Genomic DNA, 26,081 nt, shown 5'->3' with positions numbered 1-26,081 from the left:
ACCGGACAACCTGTGCTGTAACTGGTGCTGGTGGTGCAGTCACAAGCCATCGAGCTGGAACCGAGCCACAGATGACCCTACAGCAGGTTTTCAGAGACACGTGGGAGGGGGTGCCCAGCCTTCTCCCATGGAGCAGCTGGTGGATTTGACCCATGTACCTTTGGAATTGCAGTGCCGCTTCTCACCACTAGGCCACCAGAGCTCCCTAATTATTGAATGGGAACCTAAAATGTCATGTAAACCTTCATCGAAATGACATGAAATGATTACTTTGAAAAAAAAAAAGATGAAAGCAATCAGAGATAGAGACAGACAGATGCCACCTGAAGACTGAGCAGGACCGAAGAACAGAGGTTCAGGAGACAAAGAGCTTCCCCAGAACACCACCCCCACCCCTGGGGGGGAGGGAGGGGAGAAAGAGAGAGACAGACACACAGACAGACAGACAGTATCCCCCGAGAGCTGACACCCAGAAGCCAGACTTCATTGTCAGTAGAACAATGGACAATCTCCTCTTGGACACCTGCAGGAGGGCAGCCAGGAGTCGGATCTGACCCGAGGGCCGGGCGTGGATGAGTGATGTCTCGTAAAGTGAGAAGACAACCTCCTGTGGGTCAGGCCACCTCCCTGGCTGGTGTTCCCATTACAGCAGCTTGAGGAGTGGTCACTGTCCCCATTCCCAGTGTCCCTCAGCCCACACCTGCCCAGTGCAGCGCTCAGCCCTAGGCCGGCTGGTACTTACTCTTATCCTCGTCATACGATCCTCCAGAGCTGTTGCTGTACCTTGACTCCAGGCGAGTGTGGGTTCTGATGACATTGCTGAACCTTCAAAGCCAAGAACATTGTCCTGAGCATCAGGGCATTCCTGCGTGTGTGTGTGCGTGTGCGTGTGTGTGTGTGTGTGTGGCACAAAACCTACTGCCCCTGAACCAACTCTGACTCCTGGAGTCGCTGTGGAACGGAGCAGAACCACCCCTGAGGCTTCCCAAGCTGCCGTCCTAACGAAGCTGCCTGCCCCATCCCGCCCTCAGGGATCAGACGGCCAGCCTCTGGCGGACTTCCTCACGTGACTGGGACGCGCTGCAGAGCTGACCTTCTGGTGCCGCCACCTGTAGATCTGGGAGCTGTTGGGCTGCAAGTTAAGCTACAGGGGCGAGTTCTGCTCCCCGCTTTCAGGGAGGCTAAGGGCCAAGGTCTTGGGGTTTCACGGGTCCCCATTACACCCAGCAAGTCTGGATACTACTGTGGTTCTGAGTTTTGATCCACATTCACCTTTCATTTGACCCAGAACCTTCTACTCTAATTAATAATAATAATAATAATAATAATAATAATAATAATAATAATAAAAAAGCAGTTAGCAGTGGTAGCTGACTTTGCTGACAGCAGAATGTTACATGCTGCTCTGCTAACGGAAATGTTGCTGGTTCAAATCCACCAGCCGCTCTGTGAGAGAAAAGCAGGCAGAATCTCCTGGAAGGACCCACAGATCGGGAACCTGAAGGAGGGAGACTGTGAGCCGGCTGTGTCACTGAGGGGCACGTGCAGAGCTGGCGAGCCGGCTTATTATCTGCTGCACACATTCTTGGCTACAACAAAGTAAAATAAATTATGTGATCAAAACCAAAAAAGTCCCCATGGAGGACAGTGGTGCAATCTGTAACTGACCACGGATGGCTCAGGGCCTCCTTAGGAGGCAGGACGCGAGGCTCTGTCTCACTCGTCCTGGACATCTCATCAGGAGGGCCAGCTGGTAAAGCAGAGGTCCAGTGACAGAGAAGGCCCTCAGGATACAGATGGACAAACACAGCAGTGCCTGTGAGGTTGGTGCAGGGCGAGGGCTTTGTTCTGTTTTACGTGGGGTCACAGTGGACAGGAGGGCAGCTGACAAGCCATCTCACGGACTATCAGAAACATCTACAGCTGAAGCTGACGGCTGTAGCTCCCTATGAAACAGCCATTCACAGAACTACAAAGACATGAAACAGTCCAACGTGAAGGGCTGATGTCTTTAAAGATACTTGTGGATCTCTGATTTCAGAACCTGCTACACAGCTGTAATAACCAAAACAGCATGCTGCCGGTACAATGACAGAGACATAGACCAATGGAACAGAATTGGGAACTCAGAAATTAACCCATCTATCTATGGTCAACTGGTATTCAGCAAGGAAGTCCAACCAGGAGTGCACAGCTGGAGAGGATAACATGCATGGGACCCTCCAACGATTATGTCCGTGTGCGCATCAAAAACTGTTTCCAGTAGAGGTAAAGGAAAACCAACTGATTGGAACAAACATTTGGCAATGCCATCTCAGACAAAGGTCTCATAAGTAAAATTTACAGAATACTACTGGGCCTCTACAAGAAAAAAAAAGTCTCATTATCCAATTACAAAATGGGCAGAAGATATGGAAAGACCTTTCACAAAGGAAGACATTCAAATGGCCAACAGATACATGAAGAAATGTTCAAAATCACTGGCAGTAAGTGAGATGCAAATCAAAACCACAATGAGACACCATCTCAACTAAGTAGCAGTGGCAAAGTTGACAGGACAACAAGCAACAACTGTTGAAGAGGGTGTGGAGAGATTGGAACTCTCATACATTGCTGGTAGGATTATTAAATGGTACAAGCACTGTGGAAGGCCGTTTGGTGTGTCCTCAAACCTGAACAGAGATTTCACGTGACTCGGCTGACATACATGCAGAGGTTTGCACACCAATGTCCATATCAACCTTATTCACAATAGCAAGAATATGGAAACGGCCCACAAGTCTGTCAATAAATGACTGGATTGAGAAACATTCACATGATGGAATACTATGCAGCACTCAGGAGTAATAATTTTGAAAAATACTATATAGCATGTGAGAAGTCAGAGAGCATTATGCTGAGTGAACTAGCTCAGAGGCATAAGAATAAATACTGTTTAAATCCGTTATTGTGGAAACAGGATAACCAGTGAGATGTATGTGGATACATACAAAGAGGGAAGGGTCAGGAGGAGCGGGGCTGACGGTCAGGAGAGGGGAAATCACGGCGTCAAGAGTGGAGGGTGGAGAGAGGGAGCAGAAAAAAACCATACATGACTCAAACACAACAAAGAGAGAGACAGAGAACAAAGATACTTGTGGAGACTGTTTCTGAGTATTTGATAAAACTTCTGGAAATGGCTATTTTTAATTTAAAATTTTTTAAAAAATTTTACTGTTGCTTTGTTTGTGTACCGTCAAATCAGATCTGACTGGTACAGGAGGAGATGGTCCCTCCTTCTCCAGCAGAGCATCTGGTGGATTCAAACCGAGCACCTCTGGGATTGCAGTGCAGCTTCCTGCCACCAGAGCTCGCTGGAACTGCTATTTTTAGAAAAATGCTTTTTATATAAGATATAAAACATAAATATGCCTATTTTATTACTTAATATGGAAAACCCAAAACGAAATCAAAACCTGTGTGATGACACTCTTGGACTTGAGGGCTGCTTCCGTCAGCAGCTTCTGACATGTCCCATTTTCTTCACACACTGAAAGTTAGAACACGCCGAATGCATTTCTGTTTCGCTTGGAGCATCACGGGATGCCACTTTGGGGATGAAGGTCCATGTGACCTAAGCCAGGGCCCTTTTCACCACCTCCCAGCCACGTGGAGGCTACGCAGTGAATAAGGAAGCCTGGAGGCTGATCAATGCCTTGAACAGTGCTGGTGAAGAACACTGACTGTCCAGGACCCCAGCCGCCCATGGATCCTCCTGGAGAGCACAGCCAGAGGGAGCCTTAGAGGCGGGGCTGGGGGGACTCTGCCTCACATAACCTGTGCTTGCTGTCAGGAGGGCCAGTCCTTGAGAAGGGCATCATGCTTGGAAAAGTGGAGGGTCCACAAAGGAAGGAAGGCCCTCGATGAGCTGGACCAACACACACGGGCTGCAAGGGCCCCTGGCCAGTGAAGGTTGTGAGGATGGCACAGGACTGGGCAGGGTTTCTCTGCTGTCCACGGAGCCGCTGCCAGTGGAAATGGACTCGATAGTAACTAAGCACACACACGTGGTGAGGGCGGGCCTGGGCGCCGTGAGTGGTGAGCCTGGTGTGCTGGTAACCCAAAGGCTCGGGCCCCCCAGCCACTCTGGAGGAAGATGGGAGGATGCCAGCCATAGAGATCTATGTGGCAGCTCTGCTTAGACCCGCAGGGCCCCTCCAGTCAGAGAAGCCTCGATGTCAGCGGGATTTCTGTGGCATTGTTACATATGACCGATTACATCAAGCCCAGCAGAGTAAAGAATGCTTTTCTGAAGTGGCTTTAGTGACAGAGAGGAGAAAAACAGATGGGACAGTACCCGGGCTGGGGAGGTGCATGTTCAGTAGTCTCCAATGTTCACATGGTTCTTATTGTCATTCCCTTAACCAAGCAATTAAAAAATGTCCACTTTGTGTAGTGCGAGGAGCCTGCCGGCTACCTGAACCCACCAGTCTCTCCTGGAGAGAAAGACATCCAGTGTGTTCCAATAAAGACTTCGTGCTGGGTTAGGCACCATCAAGCCCACAGCCACTCATAGTGACCTGATGAACAAACTGCACCCTTGCTCCACCCTCTGTCCTCCGCAGTCTCTGCCATGTGCGAGACTCACAGCTCGGGACACCCTGGGGAGGGGTTGAGTGGAAATGAACCCAAAAGCTGTGGGTGGTTTTATATGCAGCACGACACACGGATGACTGAGGCTGTAAAGATGTGTTAGCAAAACGGTCCCTGTTCTCCAGCAATGAAGATCCAGAGAAAACAGAGCTACGGGCTTCCTTCAACATGCTTCACAGATGCCCGGTACTCACGCCTGCGCGTGTGCGCACCTGCCTCAGATACACGACACTCACGCCTGCGCGTGTGCACCTGCCTCAGAGATACACATTCATGACTGCACGTGTGCACACACCTCACAGATACATGACACTCATGCCTGCACGTGTGTGCACCTGCCTCAGATACACGACACTCATGCCTGCACGCGTGTGCACCTGCTTCAGAGATACATAACATTATGCCTGCACATGTGCACACACCTCACAGATACATGACACTCATGCCTGCACGTGTGTGTATCTCACAGATTACGACATCCTTGCCTGTATGTGCACACAGGCATAGAGGCTCGGAACCAATCTGCCTGTCACTGGTCTGCTGCCACGTGCTGTCACGTGCTGTAATCCCAAGGACTGACACAGCTACCCCCTAGCTTCCTAGGCTCGATCTATGGGAGAGGATGGTCAGGTTGTATGAAGTGGCTGGGTCGGTTACAACTGGTAATTTCTGAGTGGTTTTGAACTGGTAACCTCTGGGTGAGCAACAAAGTTCTTAACCACTGTTCTGGCAGGACTTCTTTCTCTGACTCTGCTCAGGGAGAAATCATAATTTTTTTGACATATAAAATATCACTTTGGTCCATGTTTCTAAAACCAAAGATGTGTATGTGAAATTAATGAAGCTCCGTTCACTTTTACCAATGTCTCTGTACAGATTGTTACTTTTCTCCCATATTTTTCATTTTTGTGCATATATGATGTGTGCTCAACTTTATTTCACCTCTGCCCTACACCCCCTTCAACATATACATCATACCTGTGCTAACTTCCCCGCCACAATTCATCACAGTTAAAGAGGGCTTGACTGGGGAAGAGAAACGGGGGGATGCATGTGTCTGTTAAATGTATATAATACGGTAACTGTAAACACGCCAGGTTTGCACACCAACCTCTCATCGGACTCTTTCAGCATCTTGCTGTCCTCGGCATCTGGGAAGCTGTCCTGACCGGCCACGACTGTGTTGCTGCTGGACGTGGTCCCTGTGGGTGGATGAGAGAGGACACTGAGGGACTACAGTGGGCCCAGGGTCAGCACCAGGAAAGAGTTTCCTGTGAACCCCCTGAAGAGCAGATCTTTGACATCTGTGAAGTCCCAGATGCTCCCAACAGCCCCTCACACCCAGGCCACTGAAACAGGAGGACTGCAGGCTTCCCTTGGGTCACAGGGGACACCTGCTCTCCTGTGACGACGGCCTACCACATGCTTGAGGCCCACTCTTGTGGACACTCAGGGGAAGGGTTTGTTTGTGCCACGCCTGCTTGGGGTGGCTTTTGAACCCCAGGTCCTGAGTCATTGCACAGCATGTCTGGGGTCTGTCCTAGACCACCACAGCAGAGCCAGCGTCACAGGGAAGAGCCACACGGACCTCCCAGTTTCACAGAGCACAGCGTCGTGCTGACTATATGGTGGTCCGTTAAGGGAGCAAGAGAAATCCTGTTCCTCGCTGTCGTCCATTCAGACTCGGGCGCCCCTGCGCGAGTTTCCAGATCTTGATGGGAGGAGTCTGCTCATCTTCCTCCCGTCCACCAGCTTCTGGATTCAAGCCACGGACCGACTGTTGGTAGCCCAGCACGTAACTTACTAAGCTGCCAGGGTTCCTGGGGCGAGAATCCCCAACAGGGGCCACGGCGACGTGGGGTGAGCACATGCACCTCCCCACTTACCTCAGCCTTCAGTCTGTAAGAACACCCGCCCCGCCCCACCCCGCCCTGCCACCGGGCATGTGCAGTAAAGTGAACATGGCCAAATAAGACGGCTGGCTTCATGTTCATGGCCAAGGACAGGAATGCCTGCTTCCCAGGCTGGCAATTCTAGAAATGACTGCCTTTCAGGCAGCCACGCGCAGGGCAGGGAGAGGGCCCGACAGCTGGGACATTACAGAAAGCTGGGACACAGGAGGTCACCCCAGGGGAGCAGAGGGGGGCATGGTGACATCAAGAACGATGCTCAGAGGACTGTGCACCAAGGAAGGGACACTGCAAGTAGTTATGCAATAAGTTTCAGTAAACTCCACCCCAACTCCACCTTTAATCAATTCTGGGGGCTGTTTCTGGGGTCCTGCAGGGGTTTCTGACTCCCCACGACCCTGAGGACAGAGGACAGCTGTCCCCAGCATTGTCCAGGCTTGATCTTTGCGGGAGCAGGCTGTTAGAGCTTCCTGGTGCAGACAGGCTGGTAGCTTTGAACTCGTGCTCTTTCACTTAACAGCCAAGTGCCTTAACCGCAGCATCACCTAAAAGCCTAAACCTACCGCTGCTGAGTGGATTCTGATCAGCTGCCACGTCGGCAGTCCAGGGCCGGAAAACCCCGGGGGTGGACTGGCCCTCCTTTCCTCGCTCACTTTTGGGCCAGCAGTCGAGAGCTTGGCTTCTGTGACACATGGCTTTGTGTAAAATGGACTAACCCCACTCCCAGCCCACGGTCCTCTAGCAGATTCTGACTGAGTGACCCTGCAGGACAGAGCTGGACTGCCCCCAGCGTGTCCACAGCCGGGATCTTGACAGGAACAACGACCTTTCTGCCAGCAGCTCGGAGCTGTACCTGCAGCGGCGGCAGGACTCCTCGGACGTGGCAGACACGCACTCGCAACACAGAGGGAGCGTGGGGCCCATGGGGGCTCGTACCCGAGGCTGCGGCGGATGCCTTGCTGCTGGCCGTGAAGCGGTAGAAGGGCGGGTTGTCACAGTGCTGGACGATGGGGTTGACCGGCTCTGTCTGCTGCAGCTCGAACAGCAGCTCCTCCATGGTCTGGATGGTACTGTTTCTGCACAGGTAGATGACCACCTTCTTGATCTGAGGGGAGAGGGGGCAGGGCTGCTCCGGTGTCCTGTCCACAGGTCCACTCCCCACAGGCCAAGGTGGCAGCTGGGATGCTGGGCACTACACCACCTGTCCACAAGACGGACAGGTCTCTGTGGAGCCTTCCGATTAAGACAAGGGAGAAAGGCCTGGGGACCCAGTGCTAAATACGAGTCCGGTAACTCTACGGATGACTGACTGCAGAACACCGCCTGACTCTCACTACGGATGCGCTCACAGGAGTTCACACCTGCCAGAGGGCATCGTGCTTGGGAGAGGAGATGGGCAGTGAGGATGAGAGAACACAGGTGACATGGACCGGCCGAGAGTCGTCAGGATGGACTGTGACGTGCTGGGGAGGACAGCACGTCCAACCCATTGTCCACGGGACAGCGGGAGTGGGCGTGACTCGATGGCGGCTGACAGTGACAGTCCTCAAGTCAGTGAGGCCACTGAAGGCCAAGACAAGACTCACGGACCCTGAGTGAGAATTGGGAGTGACCACCACCCACGTGTCAGGAACTGGAGAGTGTCCATGCAGAACATGGGTCAGCCTGGTGAGGTCATGTTCTCACAAAGAGGCAAATCACCTCCACTTGGGACTGGAGGAAATGATGCTGGAACCTTCATCTCTGTGCCATTAGTGAGGTGAGACTAGAGGACACTAGGGGGTAGGATGCGGCCTCCACGCCAGGAATGGATCTCAGGGTAATATGTTGTGGACACAAAAGAAAACAGAGACCTGAGACACACCCATCTGTGGTGTCCCTGTCACAGCAGCACCAGAGACCTGAGACACACCCACCTGTGGTGTCCCTGTCACAGCAGCACCAGAGACCTGAGACACACCCACCTGTGGTGTCCCTGTCACAGCAGCACCTGAGACACACCCACCTGTGGTGTCCCTGTCACAGCAGCACCAGAGACCTGAGACACACCCACCTGTGGAGTCCCTGTCACAGCAGCTCTAGAGACCTGAGACACACCCACCTGTGGAGTCCCTGTCACAGCAGCTCTAGAACTGGAGAGAGGCATGGTCAGCATACAGTGGCGCCTGGGTCTCACGGGGAAGACCGCACCGCTAGGTGACCCTCAGTGCAGCTCGGGGAGCTGAGAGCAAGAGGCCGCTGTTGTCTCTAGTGAGAGCCAGCTTTCGAGGCGATCTGCACATTGTGCTTAGTTGACAGGACTTGGTTCCAGGGGTGGGGCCACTTACGTAGGGCAGCAGGATGGTGTCGCTGCTGACCCCGCACAGGCTGATGAGGAACTGCAGGGTGACCCGCAGGTTGTTGCTCCACTTCTCGTTGTTGGCCAAGGCGTTCCACGCGTTCTCCATCTCGGGCCCGGGCACTTCATCTCCGTACTAGGCAGACAGCAAGGAAGAGAGGCAGAGGAGGTGTGTGAAGAAGTGACAGGGAGCCGCCTGCATGCCTGAAAGAGGTCTGAGGGCATTCCCAGCCCACCGCACTCGAGGTGACGTGCACAGTCCTTCCCAGGACTTAAAGATGACAGTGGCTCTTAATGAGGGTCTTGTTGGTCTGGTGGGCTAAGTTGTGAGCTTCTACCTGAGAGGTGAGCAGTTCAAACCCAGCAACTACTTCTAAGGAGACTGGACTGCAGTCTGCCTCTGAAAAGCCCACTGCCTTGGAGAGCTGTGGGTGGTTCACCCTGTCTGTGGACAGCTCCCCCTGTCCTGTGGGCAGCTCCCCCCATCCTGTGGGCAGCTCCTCCTGTCCTGTGGGCAGCCCCCTCTGTCCTGTGGGCAGCTCCCCCTGTCCTGTGGGCAGCTCCTCCCCCTGTCCTGTGGGCAGCTGTGATTTGGTCACACTGCTCATGTTGTTGGATATTCCTCATGGTGTGTAAGCAGTACTACCATTCTTTTCCAGGTCACAATCCAAAGGCCGACGTGGCCTCCTCTGTAGGACCAGTGACCGGCACCCTGACCCCGAAGGCCGACGTGGCCTCCCTTGCAGGCTCGGTGACCGGCACCCTGACCCCGAAGGCCGACGTGGCCTCCCTTGCAGGCTCGGTGACCGGCACTCCGACCCCGGCCCGTGCCTGCAAAGGCACCCTCCCTGCGCTCACCTTGGCCGTCATGTACATGAGGTTGTTGAGGACCAGCGAGGTGGCTTCCGGGGAGCCCCAGCCGGTGCCTCGCAGCCCGTGGCAGACGGCCACATCCACGTCCCGGTCCTTGGTGTCGTCCTCGGGGCTGCTGGGGCTGGAGCCCGGGAGGAGCAGCCTGCTGTCCACCAGCTCGATGTTGTGCAACCAGGGCAGCAGGTACGTGAGCATGACCTGCCGGCCATTCGGGTGGGTCGTGGGGAAGCGCTGGCTCACCTCTGGGGTCACCGAGAGGGAGAGAGGGGATTCGTCCATCAGAAGAATGAACGGGTCCCAGCTCAGAAAGGCTGGGATGCCTTGGGCAGCACTAATGGTGAACATGATCTGCCAACCCAAAGGCTGGGTGTTCAAATCCACTCGGAGACACTGTAGGGGAAAGGCCTGGCAATGCACTTACACCTGTGGGCACAGGCCACCAGGGGCCAGGACTCAGCCGCGGTGGACAGTGGCACAAGGTCACAGTTTATAAACTGCTGCCAGCTCATAGTTTCAGAGAAGGAGTAGGTGGTACCGTGTGTGAAATGTTGAGCTGTGAATGGTTGTTCAAACCTACCAGCTGCCCCATAGGATAAAGGTGTAGCAGTCTGCATCCGTACAGGCCCCAGAGACCCTCCCCCACCCCAGGGCAGGCTTCTCTTCCGACAAGGACGCTGGGAACAGGGCCAGCAGTGCGGCAGCAGGTTTGTGGGGTTCTGGTGTCTCAGTAAAGTCACATAATTGGACTTGTCCCCAGGCTGTCTGACCGACCCCCGGGGCTTCTAAGCAAAGTGACGCAGCATGACAGGACAGCGTAGGTACTGTAGGAGGAGTGTGGGCTGGAAGACCGCGGGTTCAAATCTAGGGCTGGAAAAAAGCAGTCTGTAACATGGAAACTTCAAGGGCCTTGGGGGCTATGGGCTCAGTGCCCTGCTCTCCTGCTCAGTGGGGGCGCGGGTGCTGGGCTGGTTCTTTACTGTCTCTGTTTCTCCGTTTCCTCACTGTGAGGCTCAGCCTTGAGCCCTGATGCCTCAGGGTGAAGGAAAGCAAGTTACTACAAGGGCATCCTTCTCTTCCCTATATGGACTTTTCTTTGTTTTCTGAATTTGTGCAAAAAATATGGGTGTTTTCAAAAGGTGCAATTCTTAGAACAAACGTGGATGGCTGCGTATTTTCTTTTCACATGGAAGTCATGCTTCAATCGCCCGAGAAGAGAGACAAGAGCACTTGTGCCTACAGTCTGATCGGAAAGGCTGCTGTCTTTAGGAAGTGGCCCTGGCAGTACTGAGGACTAAGCTTTGGGCTGTCCACAGAAAGGTCAACAGCTCGAATCCACCAGCCTTTCCTCCAGAGGAGCTTGGGCCATTGATCTCTGCAGGGTCTGTGGTCTCAGAAACTGTGGGACAGGGTTACTCTGTCCTCCAAGGTTGCTGTGAGTCCGAGTCGATTTGAGGACAGTGTGTGTGTTTGCTTCTTGTTTTGCAACAGTTTTTTACCGAACGTGTCAGTCACTTTATTGTGACACTTGCTTTATTTCTGTGTTCTGGAGCCAAACCTGCAGTAACTCAATAGTCTCACTGTCTTTTCTCAGTCTCCACCCAACCCGTGTCAGTCCTGTTCTAGAATAGTGGTGTCATGCAGGATTTGTCCTTTGGTGACTGTGATATTTCACTCAGCACTGAAACATATGAAGGAGAGAACTGTTTTAAAGGAGTATATATGATTAGGCATTATGTCTATGACCACAGTACCGAATAAGAGGTGCATAGCTAAGTGGACTGGCAGAGTGTGGAGGGAGGAAACTGTGCAACAATGAATGATGAAAATCTAACTTTTCTGTAAACTTGCATTAAAATCACAATTGAGAAAGGTGGGCGGGGAGAACTCATTGTCATTCAGTTGGAACTGCCCCCAGCAGACGCTCTAGCCCATTTTCCAAGGCTGTAGATTACGTGGGAGGAGACTGCCCATCTCTCCGGAAACACAGCTGTGGGTTCAAACCGTCAGGAAGTTAAGGCCTTTGTGTTAGGAGTTCAGCTCCCTGTGGGCTATGCCACCAGACACTCCGCACCACCACCCACTAAGGCTTGTATTCAGTAAGCTCTGAAGCATTCTCTTACGATTGCATTTTGAGAAGAAACTGTTTTGTCCTTAGGGAAATTAGAGCAGCTGTTATAATACGCTCAGGCAGCAAGCCATCTCATTCAGAGAACATCTAAACCACAGGCCAACACCCCAAATCCAGCCCAGCCAATCGGCAGTGGAGGTGATGCTGGCTCCCAGCACTCGGTGGGAGGGCCGTGCGTCTCGCAGGAGCAGAACACATTATCTTTCTCCCAAAGAGCAGCTGACTTTTCTGTTCCCAACCCCACGCTTGGTCCACTGCACCACCAGAGGTCCTGCTAGAAGAACTCAGGGGGCAGAATTTAATCCAGAGACTCCCCCAGATTCTGGGTTAACCATGTGCTTCATCACTGCGGCATCTGGGAATCTTCTGAAAGTGTACGGAGGCCCAGACTCTCATAAGAAGCAGAGTCCGGCATAGGCATCCCTCTGGTGGTTTCTAACATAAACCCACTAGACACTATGGTTGAGGATTTTGAATTCTCGTGGACTTGACTTTTCTGGAACCACTGAGGCTGGACGAACCCCTGAAACTACTGTCCCAAGATCACCTTTAAATCTTAAACTAGGAATACCCCCTTTGAAGTCTTCATAAAGCCAAGTTAGAGTTTAATAGTCAGAAACATCTTCTTTGAGCATTATGCTATTTTTTTTTTAAGATCTATGTGGGATCAAATTGACAACAGCAACTCAGAAGATGAAGCAGGAACTCCGGAAGGCAGTGAGCTATGTTCATGAGGGAGAAGTGACTCAGAAAAAGGTGAAGAATGTAATCAGAGTCACTCAGCTGTGCATATATGAACCTTAATTGGTGGGGAGTCCCCGAAAGAGGGGGCTCCGCGAATCTCCAAAGTCACATCTCTGTGGTGAAAGAGGAGCAGTCTCCTCTCCAGCAATTCACAGCCTCGGGAATCCCGCTGGAGCAGGTTCCAACCCCAGGGCAATGAGTTTGAACTTGGTATGTTTTGCTGTGTCTATTCTCAACTACAAGAAGCAGCAAATTTTTTTAAATGTTTCCACTAATTCTTAGCAACTCTTCCCCTCAGAAGGTGGAGGCCAAAGTAACCTCCCTTTGAGTTTGGACTAGACTTCCTGACTGGATATGAAGCTCTAGAAAACAGGACAGGGACAGTGTCTCTGAATACGAAGCCACAGAGAGACGCTTGGCTTGTCTCAGTCTTGTCTCAGTCTCCTCGCTCTCCCTCTCTTGGACCACATGCTCTAGAGGAAGCCAGCTGCCACACTGTAACAACACACACAGCCCTGTGTGGAGGGACCCCGCGGTGAAGAACAGAAGCCTCCAGCCCACAGTCACTTTATGGGAGGGAGCCACGCTGGAAATACATACTCTGGCCCTAATTAAACCCCAAGAAGCTCTGAGAGTATATTAAGTTACAGGTTGTGCTGGATAACCAGGTGGTCCACAGTTGGAACCCACCAACTGCTCCACAGGAAGATGAGGCAATCTCCTCCCATTGAGATTTACAGCCTCAGAATCCCAGGGGAGGGTTGCCACAGTCAGAACTGACCTGAGTCAGGGTGTCCTCAAACCTCAGCTGACTGCATGACGGGTAGAAGCCCTGAGCTAAGCTACTCCAATTCTTAAGTCTCAAAAACTGTGAGATGAGAAGGATTTGTTAGGGAGCTCTGGTGGCCTAGTGGCAAGAAGCTGCACTGCAATCCCAGAGGTGCACAGTTCAAACCCACCAGATGCTCCGGTGGAGAAGGAGGGGCAGTCTCCTCCTGTACCAATCAGATCTGATTTGACTGTACACACACACACACACACAAAATTATATTTAAAAAAAAGGGAAAAAAGTGTAGTGACTTATTTTAAGACTAAGAATATATTTTCACACTTGCTGCTAGTCTTGAGATGCTGTGTTTTACACAGCGCTCTGGTGGCTTAGTGGTGAGGATCCGCACCTCCAAAGTAAAGGTATGTGGTTCGAATCCACTGCTCGAGGGAGAAAGAGGGGCAGTCTCCTCCTGTGCAATTAACGGCCTCTGAACACCCCCTGGAGGGTCAGCTGTGTGGGGGTTGGTTTCAACTCGATGGTACATGACAACAACATTTATAAACAGTATTAAATCCTTCTGGATGTTACTGCTGGTGTTGTGAAGGGTCCCGCTGTGTGCGCAGGCACTCATAAAAACAGCTTCCATTACTTCTGAGCGGTCTCCAGGTGCTGGTCACCCCATCCAGGACTCGGGGGAAGGGAAGGTTTACCACATGCGGTTCCTGTCCCCGAGGCATGGGCTCTGGGATGCAGTGTGTGGACATGAACTCCAGAGCAAGGTCCACGGACAAAGGCTAACCCTGCCCCAGACTCAATTCCAACACGTGGTGGCTCCCTTCTGGGTTCCCGCGGCCGTAAACCTTACAGGAGCAGACGACCTCTTCTTCCTCACACAGAGCAAGCGGAAGGTTCGAACCGCCAACCTTTGGGTTAGTTCAGCACGTCACACACCACATCACCAGTCTCCTCAGGAGCAAAGTGGTGGTGTTGTGCACCTCAAGTCAGAATTGACTCGTAGCTGACCCTCGGGCAGGTTTTCAGAGACTGTGAGGCACACGTGAGCCCGCGCTTTCTCCAGTGAAGCAGCAGGTCGATTTGAACTGCATGTCTCTGGGGTAGCAGTGTAACCGCTCACCACCACGGCAGCCTTGCTGCAGACTGCTGCTGTGTTGTTCGGTGCTGTCAGGTTGACTACGACCCACAGTGAGCCCGTGAACAACGGATCCCATGAACAGTGGATCTGTCCTGTCCTGTGCCACCTTCTCGTCTCTGACACATGTGAGCCCACTGTTACAGTCACTGTGTCCATCCATCTGGTTGAGGGTCCCCCTGTTTCTGCTGACCTTCCACCTTTCCAAGCATCATGTCCCCCTCTGAGGACTGGCCCCTCCGAACAATATGACCAAAGCACGTGAGACGAAATTTATCCACCTTGTCTCTACGGAGCAGGCAGGTGGCACTCTCTCCAGGACATATCTCCTCTCCTGGTCATTCCGTGGGTGTTCAGTAAGGACTCTTCTCCAACATCACAACCCAGACATTGATTCCTCGGGAAGAAGGAAGAATGGAGTGTTTTGCCTGGGAGAGCTGGGCAGCAAAAATGAGGTCTGACTGCAAAGATCTGGGAAAGTCTGATGGGGGAAGAAGTGTTTAAATTCCTGTCTGAAAGATCTGCGCCCTGGTGGTGTAATGTATTATGTCTTGGGTTGTTAATCAAAAGGTTGATAGTTCAAACCCACCAGTTGCAACACAGAGAAAAGATGAGCTAGCCAGCTTCTGTAAAGACTCAAAAACCCAACTTGTTGCTGTCGAGCTGGAAGCGGCCCAGAGCTGATCCCCCAGCATGGCTCTGAGGCTGCAGACTAAAAAGGAGAAGTGGCCAGCACTCTTCCTCAGAGCTCCTAGTGACCAGTGTTCTTCCTTGGAGTTCCTAGTGACCAGTGTTCTTCCTCGGAGCTCCTAGTGACCAGCGTTCTTCCTCAGACCTCCTCGTGACCAGTGTTCTTCCTCAGAGCTCCTCATGACCAGCGTCCTTCCTCAGAGCTCCTCGTGGTCCCAAGCTGCCAAAGAGGCACTGCTTGGAGTGAGCAGTGTAACTCACCACAGTCGAGGCCACTGGTGCCCCTTCTGTAGAGATTCCCGTCCTGGGGACACTACGGGCCAGCTGTACTCAGGATCGATGTGATGACAACGAGCTTGGGATTGAGAAAGGTTCTGAGGGCAGGAGCCGTGGTGACGTAGTGTGATACACGCTGTGCTGCTAATAGAATGGTCAGCGGTTCAAATCTGCCAGTGAATTCTCAGCAGAAAGATCCTTGATAGGGTGGTATCCTCCAGTAAAGATTCATGGCCTTGAAAACACCTTCCATTCTGGAGATGCAGGTTCGAATCTCAGCCAACACAACTCGTGCACAGGCGCTGGCACAGACACAGAAATGAACCTTTCTGACCCAACCTGCACCCTTCCAGACAGATGGGTGAATGTGACACAAGTCAAACTGAAGCTGTTAGGTGACACTGAGTTGACCACGACTCACAGCGACCCTGCGTGTCAGATGCCATATGTCAGCTCTGCGTCCGAGTGGGCCACATGTAACACGGAGGCCCTGCCAGTCCTGGGCCCCTCACAGCCCCTGCCTCCTGCACCCACTGCTGCCTCTCGGTGCCCATCCACCTAGCTGATGGGCTGCGTCTCTCTCACTCAAACAAGCATGATGGCCTCCCCAGGGCCTGGCCACTGCTCATACCATGTCCAGAGAGGAGAGACGAAGGGCCACGCAGATTTATGTGATGGTGCCTTGAGAGGGTCTGGAAGAAATCGCCTGGCGCCCTACAAGTAATTAGGTCACCTGAAATTACAGGCAATAAAGATTTCACCACTGGGTTGGAACAGCAAATGCAGTGAAACACCGGTTAGGTATCAGTCCAAGCCACCTTCCTTCTCCACGTTATGCTGAAGGTTCTTCTTCAGAAGCCTAAATAGCCCCAAGGTAAATTCCTGACGCAAACCCAGGTGGCACCTGCATGCAGCTCTTTACGTGGGCGTCTGGTCTTGAATATGTGCTGTTGGAATGCTTCACGTCTCCTCCCTCCTGAAGTGTTGTCAGCGTAGCTCAGTGGCTATGTGCTGAGCTGCTAATGGAAAGGTTGGCAGTTCAAATCCACCAGCCACTCTATGGCAGAACGACAAGGGAGTCTGTTCATCCCAGAGCCAAATCCCTGGGAACCACCAGCAGGTGTGTTCTGTCTTGTCGGGTTGTTATGCATCGAGGTTGACTTGATGGCACCAAAGAAAATGTCCAATGAGACAGACTGACACAGAGACTGCAGCACGGGGCCTGAGTGGGTCAGAGACAGAGAGGACGGCGCAGGACAGGGCAGGGTGCACATCTGCGGTTCACAGGGTTGCTACGAGTCAGACTCGACTCCACAGCACCTAACAACCACAACAACTAAAATAGCAACAACTGTCGATTCTAAAGCTTATTAAAATGTACAAGCAGGATGCTAGACTGGGGGCCGTGGGGCTCGGGGGCAAGCGCCTGGCCGCTAACTGAAACGCCCACGGGCTGCACCTGTCAGCCAGCTTTCCCCCTCCGTGTTGGGAGAGAAATGGGCAGTCCGCTCCCGTTGGCATCCACAGCCTTGGAAGCCCTGTGGACAGCCGCAGAGACAGCTCTGTCAACACGAGCCAAAGAGAGAAACCTGGGGAGCCCACGGGGGCCCTGCTGGTGCAGCCGCCAAGTGCTCAGACACAAATGGAAAGGCGGGCAGTTCGAACCCAGCAGTCACGCCGTGGGGAAGGCTGAGGATGTGTGTGACCACGAGACTCTACGGGTAGTTCTACTCTGTCCTGCAGGGCCGCTGGGAGCCAGAATTGACTCCTAGGCTCTTGGCGTTTTTAGACAACTTAGACATGTAACAAAACGTAGGCTGCAAAGCAACAATGATAAGAGTAACACGAAAAGCAAACAGTTTGCAGGGCTATGTGGGTACTGTCCATGGAACAGAACTTGTACAGACGGGCACTTTACACATAAATGTGTGTCGGTTCTTAGAGCTAATCTAAGCATCATCTGAGGAGCCCTGGGCACAGGGCCTAAGCTTGGTTGTTAATGGAAAAGCTGGCAGCCAGCCTAAAGGAGGCTTCGTGAACATCCCAACCGTGGAACTCGGGGCCGTGAGTGCCCTGCAGGCTGCTGGGAGCGGTACCCACCCACTGCCAGTCGGTTTGGTTTGGTATAAAGCAGCATGGTGTGTGTGAGGGGTTATACAGAGCACTGGGTTTGCACTCATTATAAAAAGCTTCACTGCGTCTGTCATATATTTAGTCTTACACACACCGCTGTAGAGGGAACTCTACTGGCCTAGTGGTAAGAAGCTGGGCTGCAGACCCAAAGGCACACAGCTTGAATCCACCAGCCGCCTGCGTGAGAAGGAGGCACCATCTCCTCCCGTGTGGTTTCCTGCCTCTGAAAACCTGCCAGAGGCTCAGCAGTGGGTCGGTTCTGACACAACAATATTGTTTTAGAGAAACACGTTTTTCCTCTTTGAAGATACATCAGGATTTGCTTTTCCGTGTCTCTGGCCGTGTTGCTGTCAGGCGCTGTCTAGGGGACTGTGACTCAGAGTGAGCTTATGTGGCACGGGAGGACTAACTGTCCAGCTCTGACCCGGACATCTTCCCAGGAGCTGGCCCAGGTCTTCTGTGCATGGAGCCCTGGGCGTGCTGGGAACAGCAGCCAGTAGCTGCCTGTGCTCGCCCGCTAAGCCCGCGGTTCTCCCTGGAACTTCCTTCAGACTCACTTATTGCCATGGAGTTGGAACTGGCCCTCCGTGAGTTTCCGAGGCTGTGAACAGAACAGCTGGGGGATCTGAACCCTCAGGGAGATGGTACCTCGAGGACAGCAGTTCATGTCCTCCAGACGGCACCGCCACAGCGCCTTGGAACTTAACCCGCCCACAGCCGCTCGGAACTGCAGGCTCCACACGGTCCTCTGGGCCTGCACGTGTTGGAGAAGGAGAACCTCCTTCAGGTAGGGGGGACGCTGGCATGTGTCAGACACACGTGGCACGTACCTGAGAAGAGAAGCAGCGTGAGCTCCGGGTACATCCTGGCCAGCTCACAGGACAGCAGTGCCAGGGACATGCTGTAGAGGGGTGGCAGAGGCCCATGTGTCCCGTACAGCAGGCTCCCGGGTCTCTGCTCCGCCACCTTCTTCGAGTACACGAAAAGCTTGGCTTCGAGGATCTAGCAAGAGGTTGGGAAGTAAGAAACGAGGTGAAGGCGCGTTTTCTCTGCCTCCCTGGAGCATCGCATGTCACAAAGCGAGCTAACGCCTGCTCTAACGAAGTTGTGGGAAGAACGGTTTCACGAACGTTCACAGAGGACGAAGCCCTCACCTCCCACCAGTGGTGCCGCAATAAACGCTCAGAGCAGTAGTGAACACAGCAGGCTCGGAGAGCGTTCCTGGCTTCGGGGCTCAGGGGGGCCTGTCCCGGAGGATGAGGCTCCGTACCTGCATGAGCTGCATCGAAAGCTCATACATCTCCCTGTTGGTGTCGGAGGCCTTGAACAGAACCAGGTTTAGCAGTGTCACCAAGTCAAAGGGATAGTTCCTGAAAAAAAAAAAAACCCAAAAAAACAAAACAAGAAGCAACCCAGGTCATAGGCAGCTTGGCTCGTCCCTGGTGCTGCCAGAAAGAACACAGATACCACAAGCAGTGGCTTTATTCCCTCACAGTTGAAAGGCTAGAAGCTCAAGTTGAGACTGCTGGCCCAGAGGACAGCCCTCTCTCCACAGGGGTTCTGGAGGAGGGCCTTGTCTCACTCTGCATGCACAGACCTGGTGTTTTTGAGGACTACCAGAAGTCTCAGCCTTGCAGCACAGTGAGGAGCCCAGGGACCAGACCCTGAAAGGCCACACCCCACTCTGTTCCTTCCGGGTGCAGCTGCGGTCCTCCCTCTTGGCTGCCTTTCCTTTATTTCTTTCGAGATAAAAGGTGTCACAAGCCACACCCTGGGGAGCTCCCTGCACTCTTACATGTAACCAGGGCAGTGATGGGGTTCCGGGGAGCTGCATCCACTTCTAATCCTGCTCCAACTATGTGGTGTCAGATCACCCGCAGTTTCCACAATACAACATCATTGTGTGGAACTGGCTCATAGCTGACCCTCCAGTGGGTTTTCAAAGACTGTTAGTCACACAGGAGGAGACCGGCCATCTTTCTCCGGGGGAGCAGCTGGTGGATTTGAACTGTGTGTCTTTGAGTTGGCAGTGCAGCTCCTTACCATGAGGCCACCATTTATATGTATTTCTAGGGGACATTATTCAATCCATGACTGGAGTAATTTTTTTCATCCATGTGGAAAAGAGACACAACAGTTGCCATTGGATGGTGTGGAGTTGGCTCAAACTCACATGTACAACAGAATGAAACACATTATCTACAGAGCAGAGCATAAGCCAATTCCACAAATTATCCACGTTCAGATAAGTGACATGGACTATGTCCTTCCAGCTGTGCACCTGGCCTCATCCTCCTTTTCAGAATTGTTCCTCCACATTAACACCCAGGACACTGCAGGGCTGTTCTTCCACATTTACCCAGACACACAGCACTGTAAGCCTCTCATCCAACTCTTCAAGTTGCTGTTACCAATAGGAGTCCCTCTAGACAGTTCACTGATTAAGGAGCACTGGTGGCAGAGTGCACAACATCTCAGGCTGGTAACTGAAAGGCTGTATTGTTAGGTGCCATCAAGTAGACAAAGACTCCTAACGACACCACGATACGATCATGTACCATCCTCATCATCCCTGACACGCTCAAGCCCAGTGAGTCTGTCAGTCCATCTTGTTGAAGGTCTTCCCTCCTTCACGGACCCTCTACCTTTTCCAGCATGATGTCCTTTTCTAAGGACTGTCTCTCCTAACAACATGTGACAAAGCTTCACCATCTTTACCTCCAAAGGGCACCCTGTGTGGACCTTTTCCAGGTGTAGGTGTCTTTTTGCAGCATAGTCAGTACTCTCCTCCTGCACCACAGCCCAAAGGCATCAAGAATTCTGTCACCTTTACTCATTGTCCAGATTTCAGATGCGTAGTAAGTGAATGAGACCACGGCCGGTCTGCCTTCTCCATGTACTCCACGGAGATCGACCGGAATCTCTTTCCCTAACGAGCTCAGCCTTAGAGACCAGACGCAAGGGCCTCATGAGTTAGAATCAACTTGCTGGCAGGGGGTCTGCTTGGATGTTTTGTTCTTCTTTTTAAAATGGGTGCTTTAAGACTAATTGCACTTTTTAAAAATTATTAATTTTTTAAAAATTATTAATTTTAATAGACATTTACAGAGGTTTTGGATTTCCATTCATTCAATGCCGCACTTTTCTCCCTGCCCACCCCTCCTAAGCAGCTCGTTCCCCCCTCCGAAGAGAAAAAGAAAAAAAAATTCCTTCATTAGTATACAATTCCCCTATCCCTCCCCCACCCAGTGCACTTCTCTATGCAATCTTAATTCTGGATTCCTGTGCTAACCATAATATTCAATCATATATCACTTCTAATCTGTTCTTTCCCTCATCTGTTTCAATACAATATACATAATTTATCCAGTTTTTTCTGTCATACCTCAACCCTGATGTCAGACCCGTTCTACAACAGTGGCACCATGCAGCATTTGTCCCTTTGTGACTGAGATATTTCACTCAGCATGACTAATTGCTCTTTTAAATGCATCCAGAACAACACTGGAACACCAATTTTGGGAACAGGAATGAATATGGATCTCTTCCAGTTGCTGGCCAGGAAGCTGTCCTCCAGATTTCTTGGCACAGCCTGGTGAGCACATCCAGGGCCGCATCTGTTTGTTGAAACATGTCAGCTGGTATCTCATCGGTTCCTGGGCCTTGTTTTTGCTAGTGCATGCAGCACACCTTGAACTTCTTCCTTCCTTACCAGTGGTTCCTGATCACATGCTCTTGTGGTCATGTGCCCTCCAGTCGACTAAGGCTCACAGTGACCCTTTGAACAATGGTTCTGAATTTTGCACTATTCTGTCATCGCATATACTTTAGCCCATTGTTACAGTCAGTGTCCATCTAACAGCCTCTATGTTGATCCACCTTGAAGAGGATCTTCCTCTCTGTCTCTTCCTTCACCTTTCCCAGCGTGGTGGCCTTTTCCAAGGCCTGGCCCCTCTTAACAACATGCCCAACAACAGCCTCACCTCTAAGGAGCACCGTGTTCACATGGTCCTTCCTGAGTGGGCCCGTGTCCACCGCTTCTTTTTGATGTGACTGTGTTCCTATGACTCAGAACTGACATGAATGGCAACAAGCTGGTTTTGGCAGATGAGCAAAGGGCTCTCAGTTCAGATCTATCAATAATACTCCTAGAAATTATTTTCATTCCCTATGCACCAGGAGGAGCTCATCTGCTGGGGACACACAGGCCTTTTCAAATTTTTGATTATGCTCTGCTTGGCTGGCTGCAAGTCAGTGGTTATTTGTTTACTTGATGAAGAAGATCACCCTTGACTGCTATGGCTTGAATTGTGGCCCCAAAACATGTGTGGTGAATCCTCACCCCCCAAACCTGGCTTTATCGTGAGATTTCAATGTTTTATCTTACTGAGATCAAACTGCATGAGAATGTTATGGGTCAGTGCATGTCTTGAGTCTACATCTTCTGAAATATGAAAGAGACATATATGAAAAGAAGAGATGGGCTAAGAAGATGTGGGGACAGGGGGAGCTCCCTGAGAAATCAGGAAGCAAAGCACCAAGGACCTTCCCTAGAGCCTAGAGCAAAGGAGCCTTTGCTTACAGCCAGTGTCCAAATTAGAACTTCCAGTGTCCTAAAGTGTGACATACTCTCAAGGACCTAAGTGCTGAAGAGCAAGGATGCTACCCTGAAGACTAAGGTGCATATGGCCCAAGTCATGGTATTTCCAATTGCCTCACAAGCACACAAACCTTGTGGAATGAATAAGGAAAACTGAAGAATTGCACCTTTGAATTGTGGTGTGGTGAAGAATACGGACTATCATGGATTGCCAAAGACCAGATCTGCCCTAGAGCGCCACAGCCAGGAAGCTCCTTAGAGTCAAAGATGGACACTGGGAGGGGCCAGTCCCTGGAGGACATCATGTTTGATAAAGTAGAGGGTCAGCGACAAAGAAGGAGACCACCAGTGGGACAGCTAACGGAGTGGCTAAAACAAGGGGTCAAACACAGCAGAGACTGTGAAGGCGGCACAGTTGGTTAGGGCTCCATGCTGGTGGACAGAGGGTCACAGTGACTCAGTGCCCAGCAACAACAGACAGACACAACATTTCTGTTTATTAAAGCCACCACTAGTGGCATTTCCATCACAACAGCAGTAGAGAACTGAAACACACCTGCCTGCGTGTCTCTGTCACAGCAGCACCAGAGAACTGAGACATTGTTCTGTTTAAGATATCTCTTATCTTCAAGTGCTCATACCTGCTTCCACACACGGTTGCTATGGCTTTGAAGCAGCCGGACGCCAGCTGGTAGGATCCCGTGTAGCATCGATCAATAGCCCAATTAAAAAGATTTATCTGGTCAGGGTTAAGTTCTAAGAGCAAGACGACAACTTCACAGCCAAGCTGGTGAACCTGAACATATGAGGATATAAATTATTCATGTTTAATGAGCAAACATTCTCAGAAAAAAAGACTAAAACTTCCCAAAATAAATCAAATGTGTGGTCATCAAGTCATCTGGAATCTGGTGACCTCACGTGACAGGGTACAGCAGCCCCATTGGGCCTCCTGAGCTATTGTCTTTGCTGGCGATTAGAGTACCAGGTCTCCCTCCTGCAATGACACTCATGGGTTCTAACTGCCACATTATTGGTAGCCACCAAGTGCTAACCACTGTACCCCCAGCACACGCTGTCCACACAGGAGCATCCCACCCACTGCACTGACTCAGCAACTGCTAAGGCTGGGCAGACCTGCTTCTAAATCACCATGGGAGTGACTGCATCCTTCTCCCCATGGCGTGGCTGGTGGGTGCCAATGTTAAGCTGTCAGTGAGGGGGCTCCTGTGTCATCATGGCTCCCCAGGACCTCCAGACAAGCCTCATACCTTTCCATTTAAGTCTTTATGAATATTTCTGCTGCTTCCAGCCTCTGTGTAGTGTGCAAAGTATTGCAGTGTGCCCTGGGGCATGGGGCTGATGCCCCATGCTGGTGCACAAGTGCACCTCAGATATGTTTGGCTCCAGCCAATGGCAATAAAGTAAGTCACCTGATAGCCCCACAGTGTATGTAAAACCTATGTTTTAGTTGCTGCTGATGCCATGTGCCGGGAGATGCCACTGCTGACACTGAGTGCTGGGAGATGCTGCTGCTGACGGTGTGCTGGGAGCTAGCGATGCTGTACCAGGAGCGACGCATGCCAGGAGTGATGCTGGCATTTGAGTGAGGTACCTTGTGTGTGTGTGTGTCATTGCTGTTTGGCTGGATCATGTGGGACTCCTTAAGCTCAATCAGAAGGGAGTAACACAGCTGGAGCTTGTTCTTGAAGGGAAAACCAAGGCTTCCTAGTTTTCCAATCAGGTCTCAGTGCTCTGCCTTGCATATCCTCACATTCAATCCAAGAAATGCCTGTAGCCTGGAGCACCTGGGGCTGACCTGGCTTGCGGCAGTTGACTGACAGAGGAGGCTGCTTTCACAGGCCTTTTCTCAAATGAATTGAAGCAGATCCTCCATTGGTTAGAAGGCAGAGAGAAATCCAGGCAGGGTAGCTGCCCCATCTGCTTCCAGAGCAGTGACTTCAGATCAAGAACCTGCTATCACCTCAGGCATGAAAAACTCTACCACAGCAATGTCACATTGGAAACAGCCTACCTCATTGCCTACAAAGCCCAAAGCAAGATGTCATCCCCCCAAAAGTTTATCAATGGATTTACTGATGCCAGAAAGTCTGATGGAACTTTTTGACACAGAATTTAAAAGAACAAGGATTGAATATTTTCAATGATTGAATATTTTCAATGGGTGAAAGACAAACTTGAAGAATTACAGGACACTGCAAGCAAAAACCAGGAGGAGCTTAAAAAACAATCCAAAGGAATGCAGATAAAACAGACAAGGCATTAGAGGCTCTGGAAAAACATGAAACCATGATCCAAAATGTAAGGTCCAGTGTTTCAGATGCTGTCAACATGATGGAGGGACACATGAACTGAGCTGAAGAGATGGGACACAGAACCAGTAAAATAGAAGACAGAATTGTCACCACTGATCTTCTAGAACAAAAAGCAGAATCAAAATGGAAGGAAAAGAAGAACAACTAAGAATAATGTGGGACACCATCAAGAGGAATAACACATGCATCATCAGAATCCCAGAACAGGAAGAAGCAAGTAAAAGCACTGAAAAAGTTGTAGAAGAATATTAGAAGAAAAATTCCCAGGTTTGATGAAGAATGGGAGAATATATATTTAAGAAGCTGAGTGAACACCATATAAAATAGACCCCAAAAGAAAAACACCAAGGCATAGCATAGTCAAATTTGCCAGAATCAAAGATAGGAGAGAATTCTGAAAGCAGTGAGGGAAAAACAAAGAGTAACCTATAAGGGAGAGCAATTAAGATTAACTGCCAATTTCTCAGCAGGAACCAGGAGAGCAAGAAGACAATGAAATGACATATATCAAACATTTAAACAACACAACTGTTGACCAAGAATATTGTACTCAGAAAAACTGTCCATTAAATAAGAAGGAGAGATCAAGATATTCCCAGAAAAGCAGAACCTAAGGGAGTTTGTAAAAACAAGACCAGTGTTGTGGGTAACAATGAGAGATGTCCTTCTGACAGAGATGCCACAGAGAGCAGGATGGACCAAAGGAATTAGCAACAATACCAAAAAGAACTTCACAAATGATAGCAATAAAACCTTGCCTCTCAATTATCACACAGAATGTGAATGGTTTAAACACATCACTGAAGAGAAAAAGAGCAGTAGACTGGATAAAACCCCAAATCCATCAATATGCTGTCTAAAAGAGACACACCTGAAAAGTGAAGATAAAGAAAGACTAGAAATAAAAGGTTGGGAAAAAATATGCCAAGAAAATGGCAACCAGAAAAAAGCAGGAATAGTGATAATAATATCTGATAAAATAAATTTCAAACCAAAAACCATCACAAAGGACATGAAAGGTCATGGCACAATGGCTTAAAGGGTCAACAGAAAAAGAGAACATAATAATATTAAATATCTATGCACCAAAAGAAAGACCTGCAAAATACATAAAACAGACATTAACAAAACTGAAAAAGGAAATAGACAACACCACTATAGTAGTTGGAGATTTCAGTACACCCCTCTCAAGAAAAGATAGAACTATCAGAAAGAACCTCAACAATGTTGCTGAGCAATTAAACCACACTATAAACCAACTTGACCTCATAGATATTTATAGGAGATCTATATTTGTTCCCATTCCAAAGAAAGGTGATCCAACTGAGTGTGGAAACTACAGAACAGTATCATTGATTTCACATGAAAGCAAGATTCTACTGAAGATCATCCAAAAACAATTAGAACAGCACATCAGCAGAGAACTGCCGGAAGTCCAGGCTGGGTTTAGAAGGGGTCGTGGTACTAGGGATATCGTTGCTGATGTTAGATGGATCTTG

The 26,081-nt window shown here is 50.7% G+C and overlaps 1 protein-coding gene across 1 annotated transcript in view; it reads right to left on the bottom strand.

Annotated features, from left to right (window-relative positions):
• The window catches only part of FRY (furry homolog (Drosophila)), a 257,892-nt gene that overhangs the window by 73,364 nt on the left and 158,447 nt on the right, over positions 1–26,081 (bottom strand). Inside the window, exons 29-36 of the mRNA XM_006879581.1 lie at positions 22,888–23,042; positions 18,917–19,016; positions 18,477–18,648; positions 9,739–9,995; positions 8,870–9,016; positions 7,479–7,647; positions 5,744–5,834; positions 743–825 (exon numbers count right to left, since the gene is read on the bottom strand). Of these exons, the coding sequence (XP_006879643.1) occupies positions 743–825; positions 5,744–5,834; positions 7,479–7,647; positions 8,870–9,016; positions 9,739–9,995; positions 18,477–18,648; positions 18,917–19,016; positions 22,888–23,042 (1,174 nt within the window). The remainder of the gene's footprint in view (positions 1–742; positions 826–5,743; positions 5,835–7,478; positions 7,648–8,869; positions 9,017–9,738; positions 9,996–18,476; positions 18,649–18,916; positions 19,017–22,887; positions 23,043–26,081) is intronic.

The sequence above is a fragment of the Elephantulus edwardii genome, unplaced genomic scaffold, assembly GCF_000299155.1.
Source record: "Elephantulus edwardii isolate Elephantulus edwardi_28Jun2011 unplaced genomic scaffold, EleEdw1.0 scaffold00004, whole genome shotgun sequence".
NCBI classification, from domain to species: Eukaryota; Metazoa; Chordata; class Mammalia; order Macroscelidea; family Macroscelididae; genus Elephantulus; species Elephantulus edwardii.
This window is presented reverse-complemented; position numbering and strand designations above follow the sequence as displayed.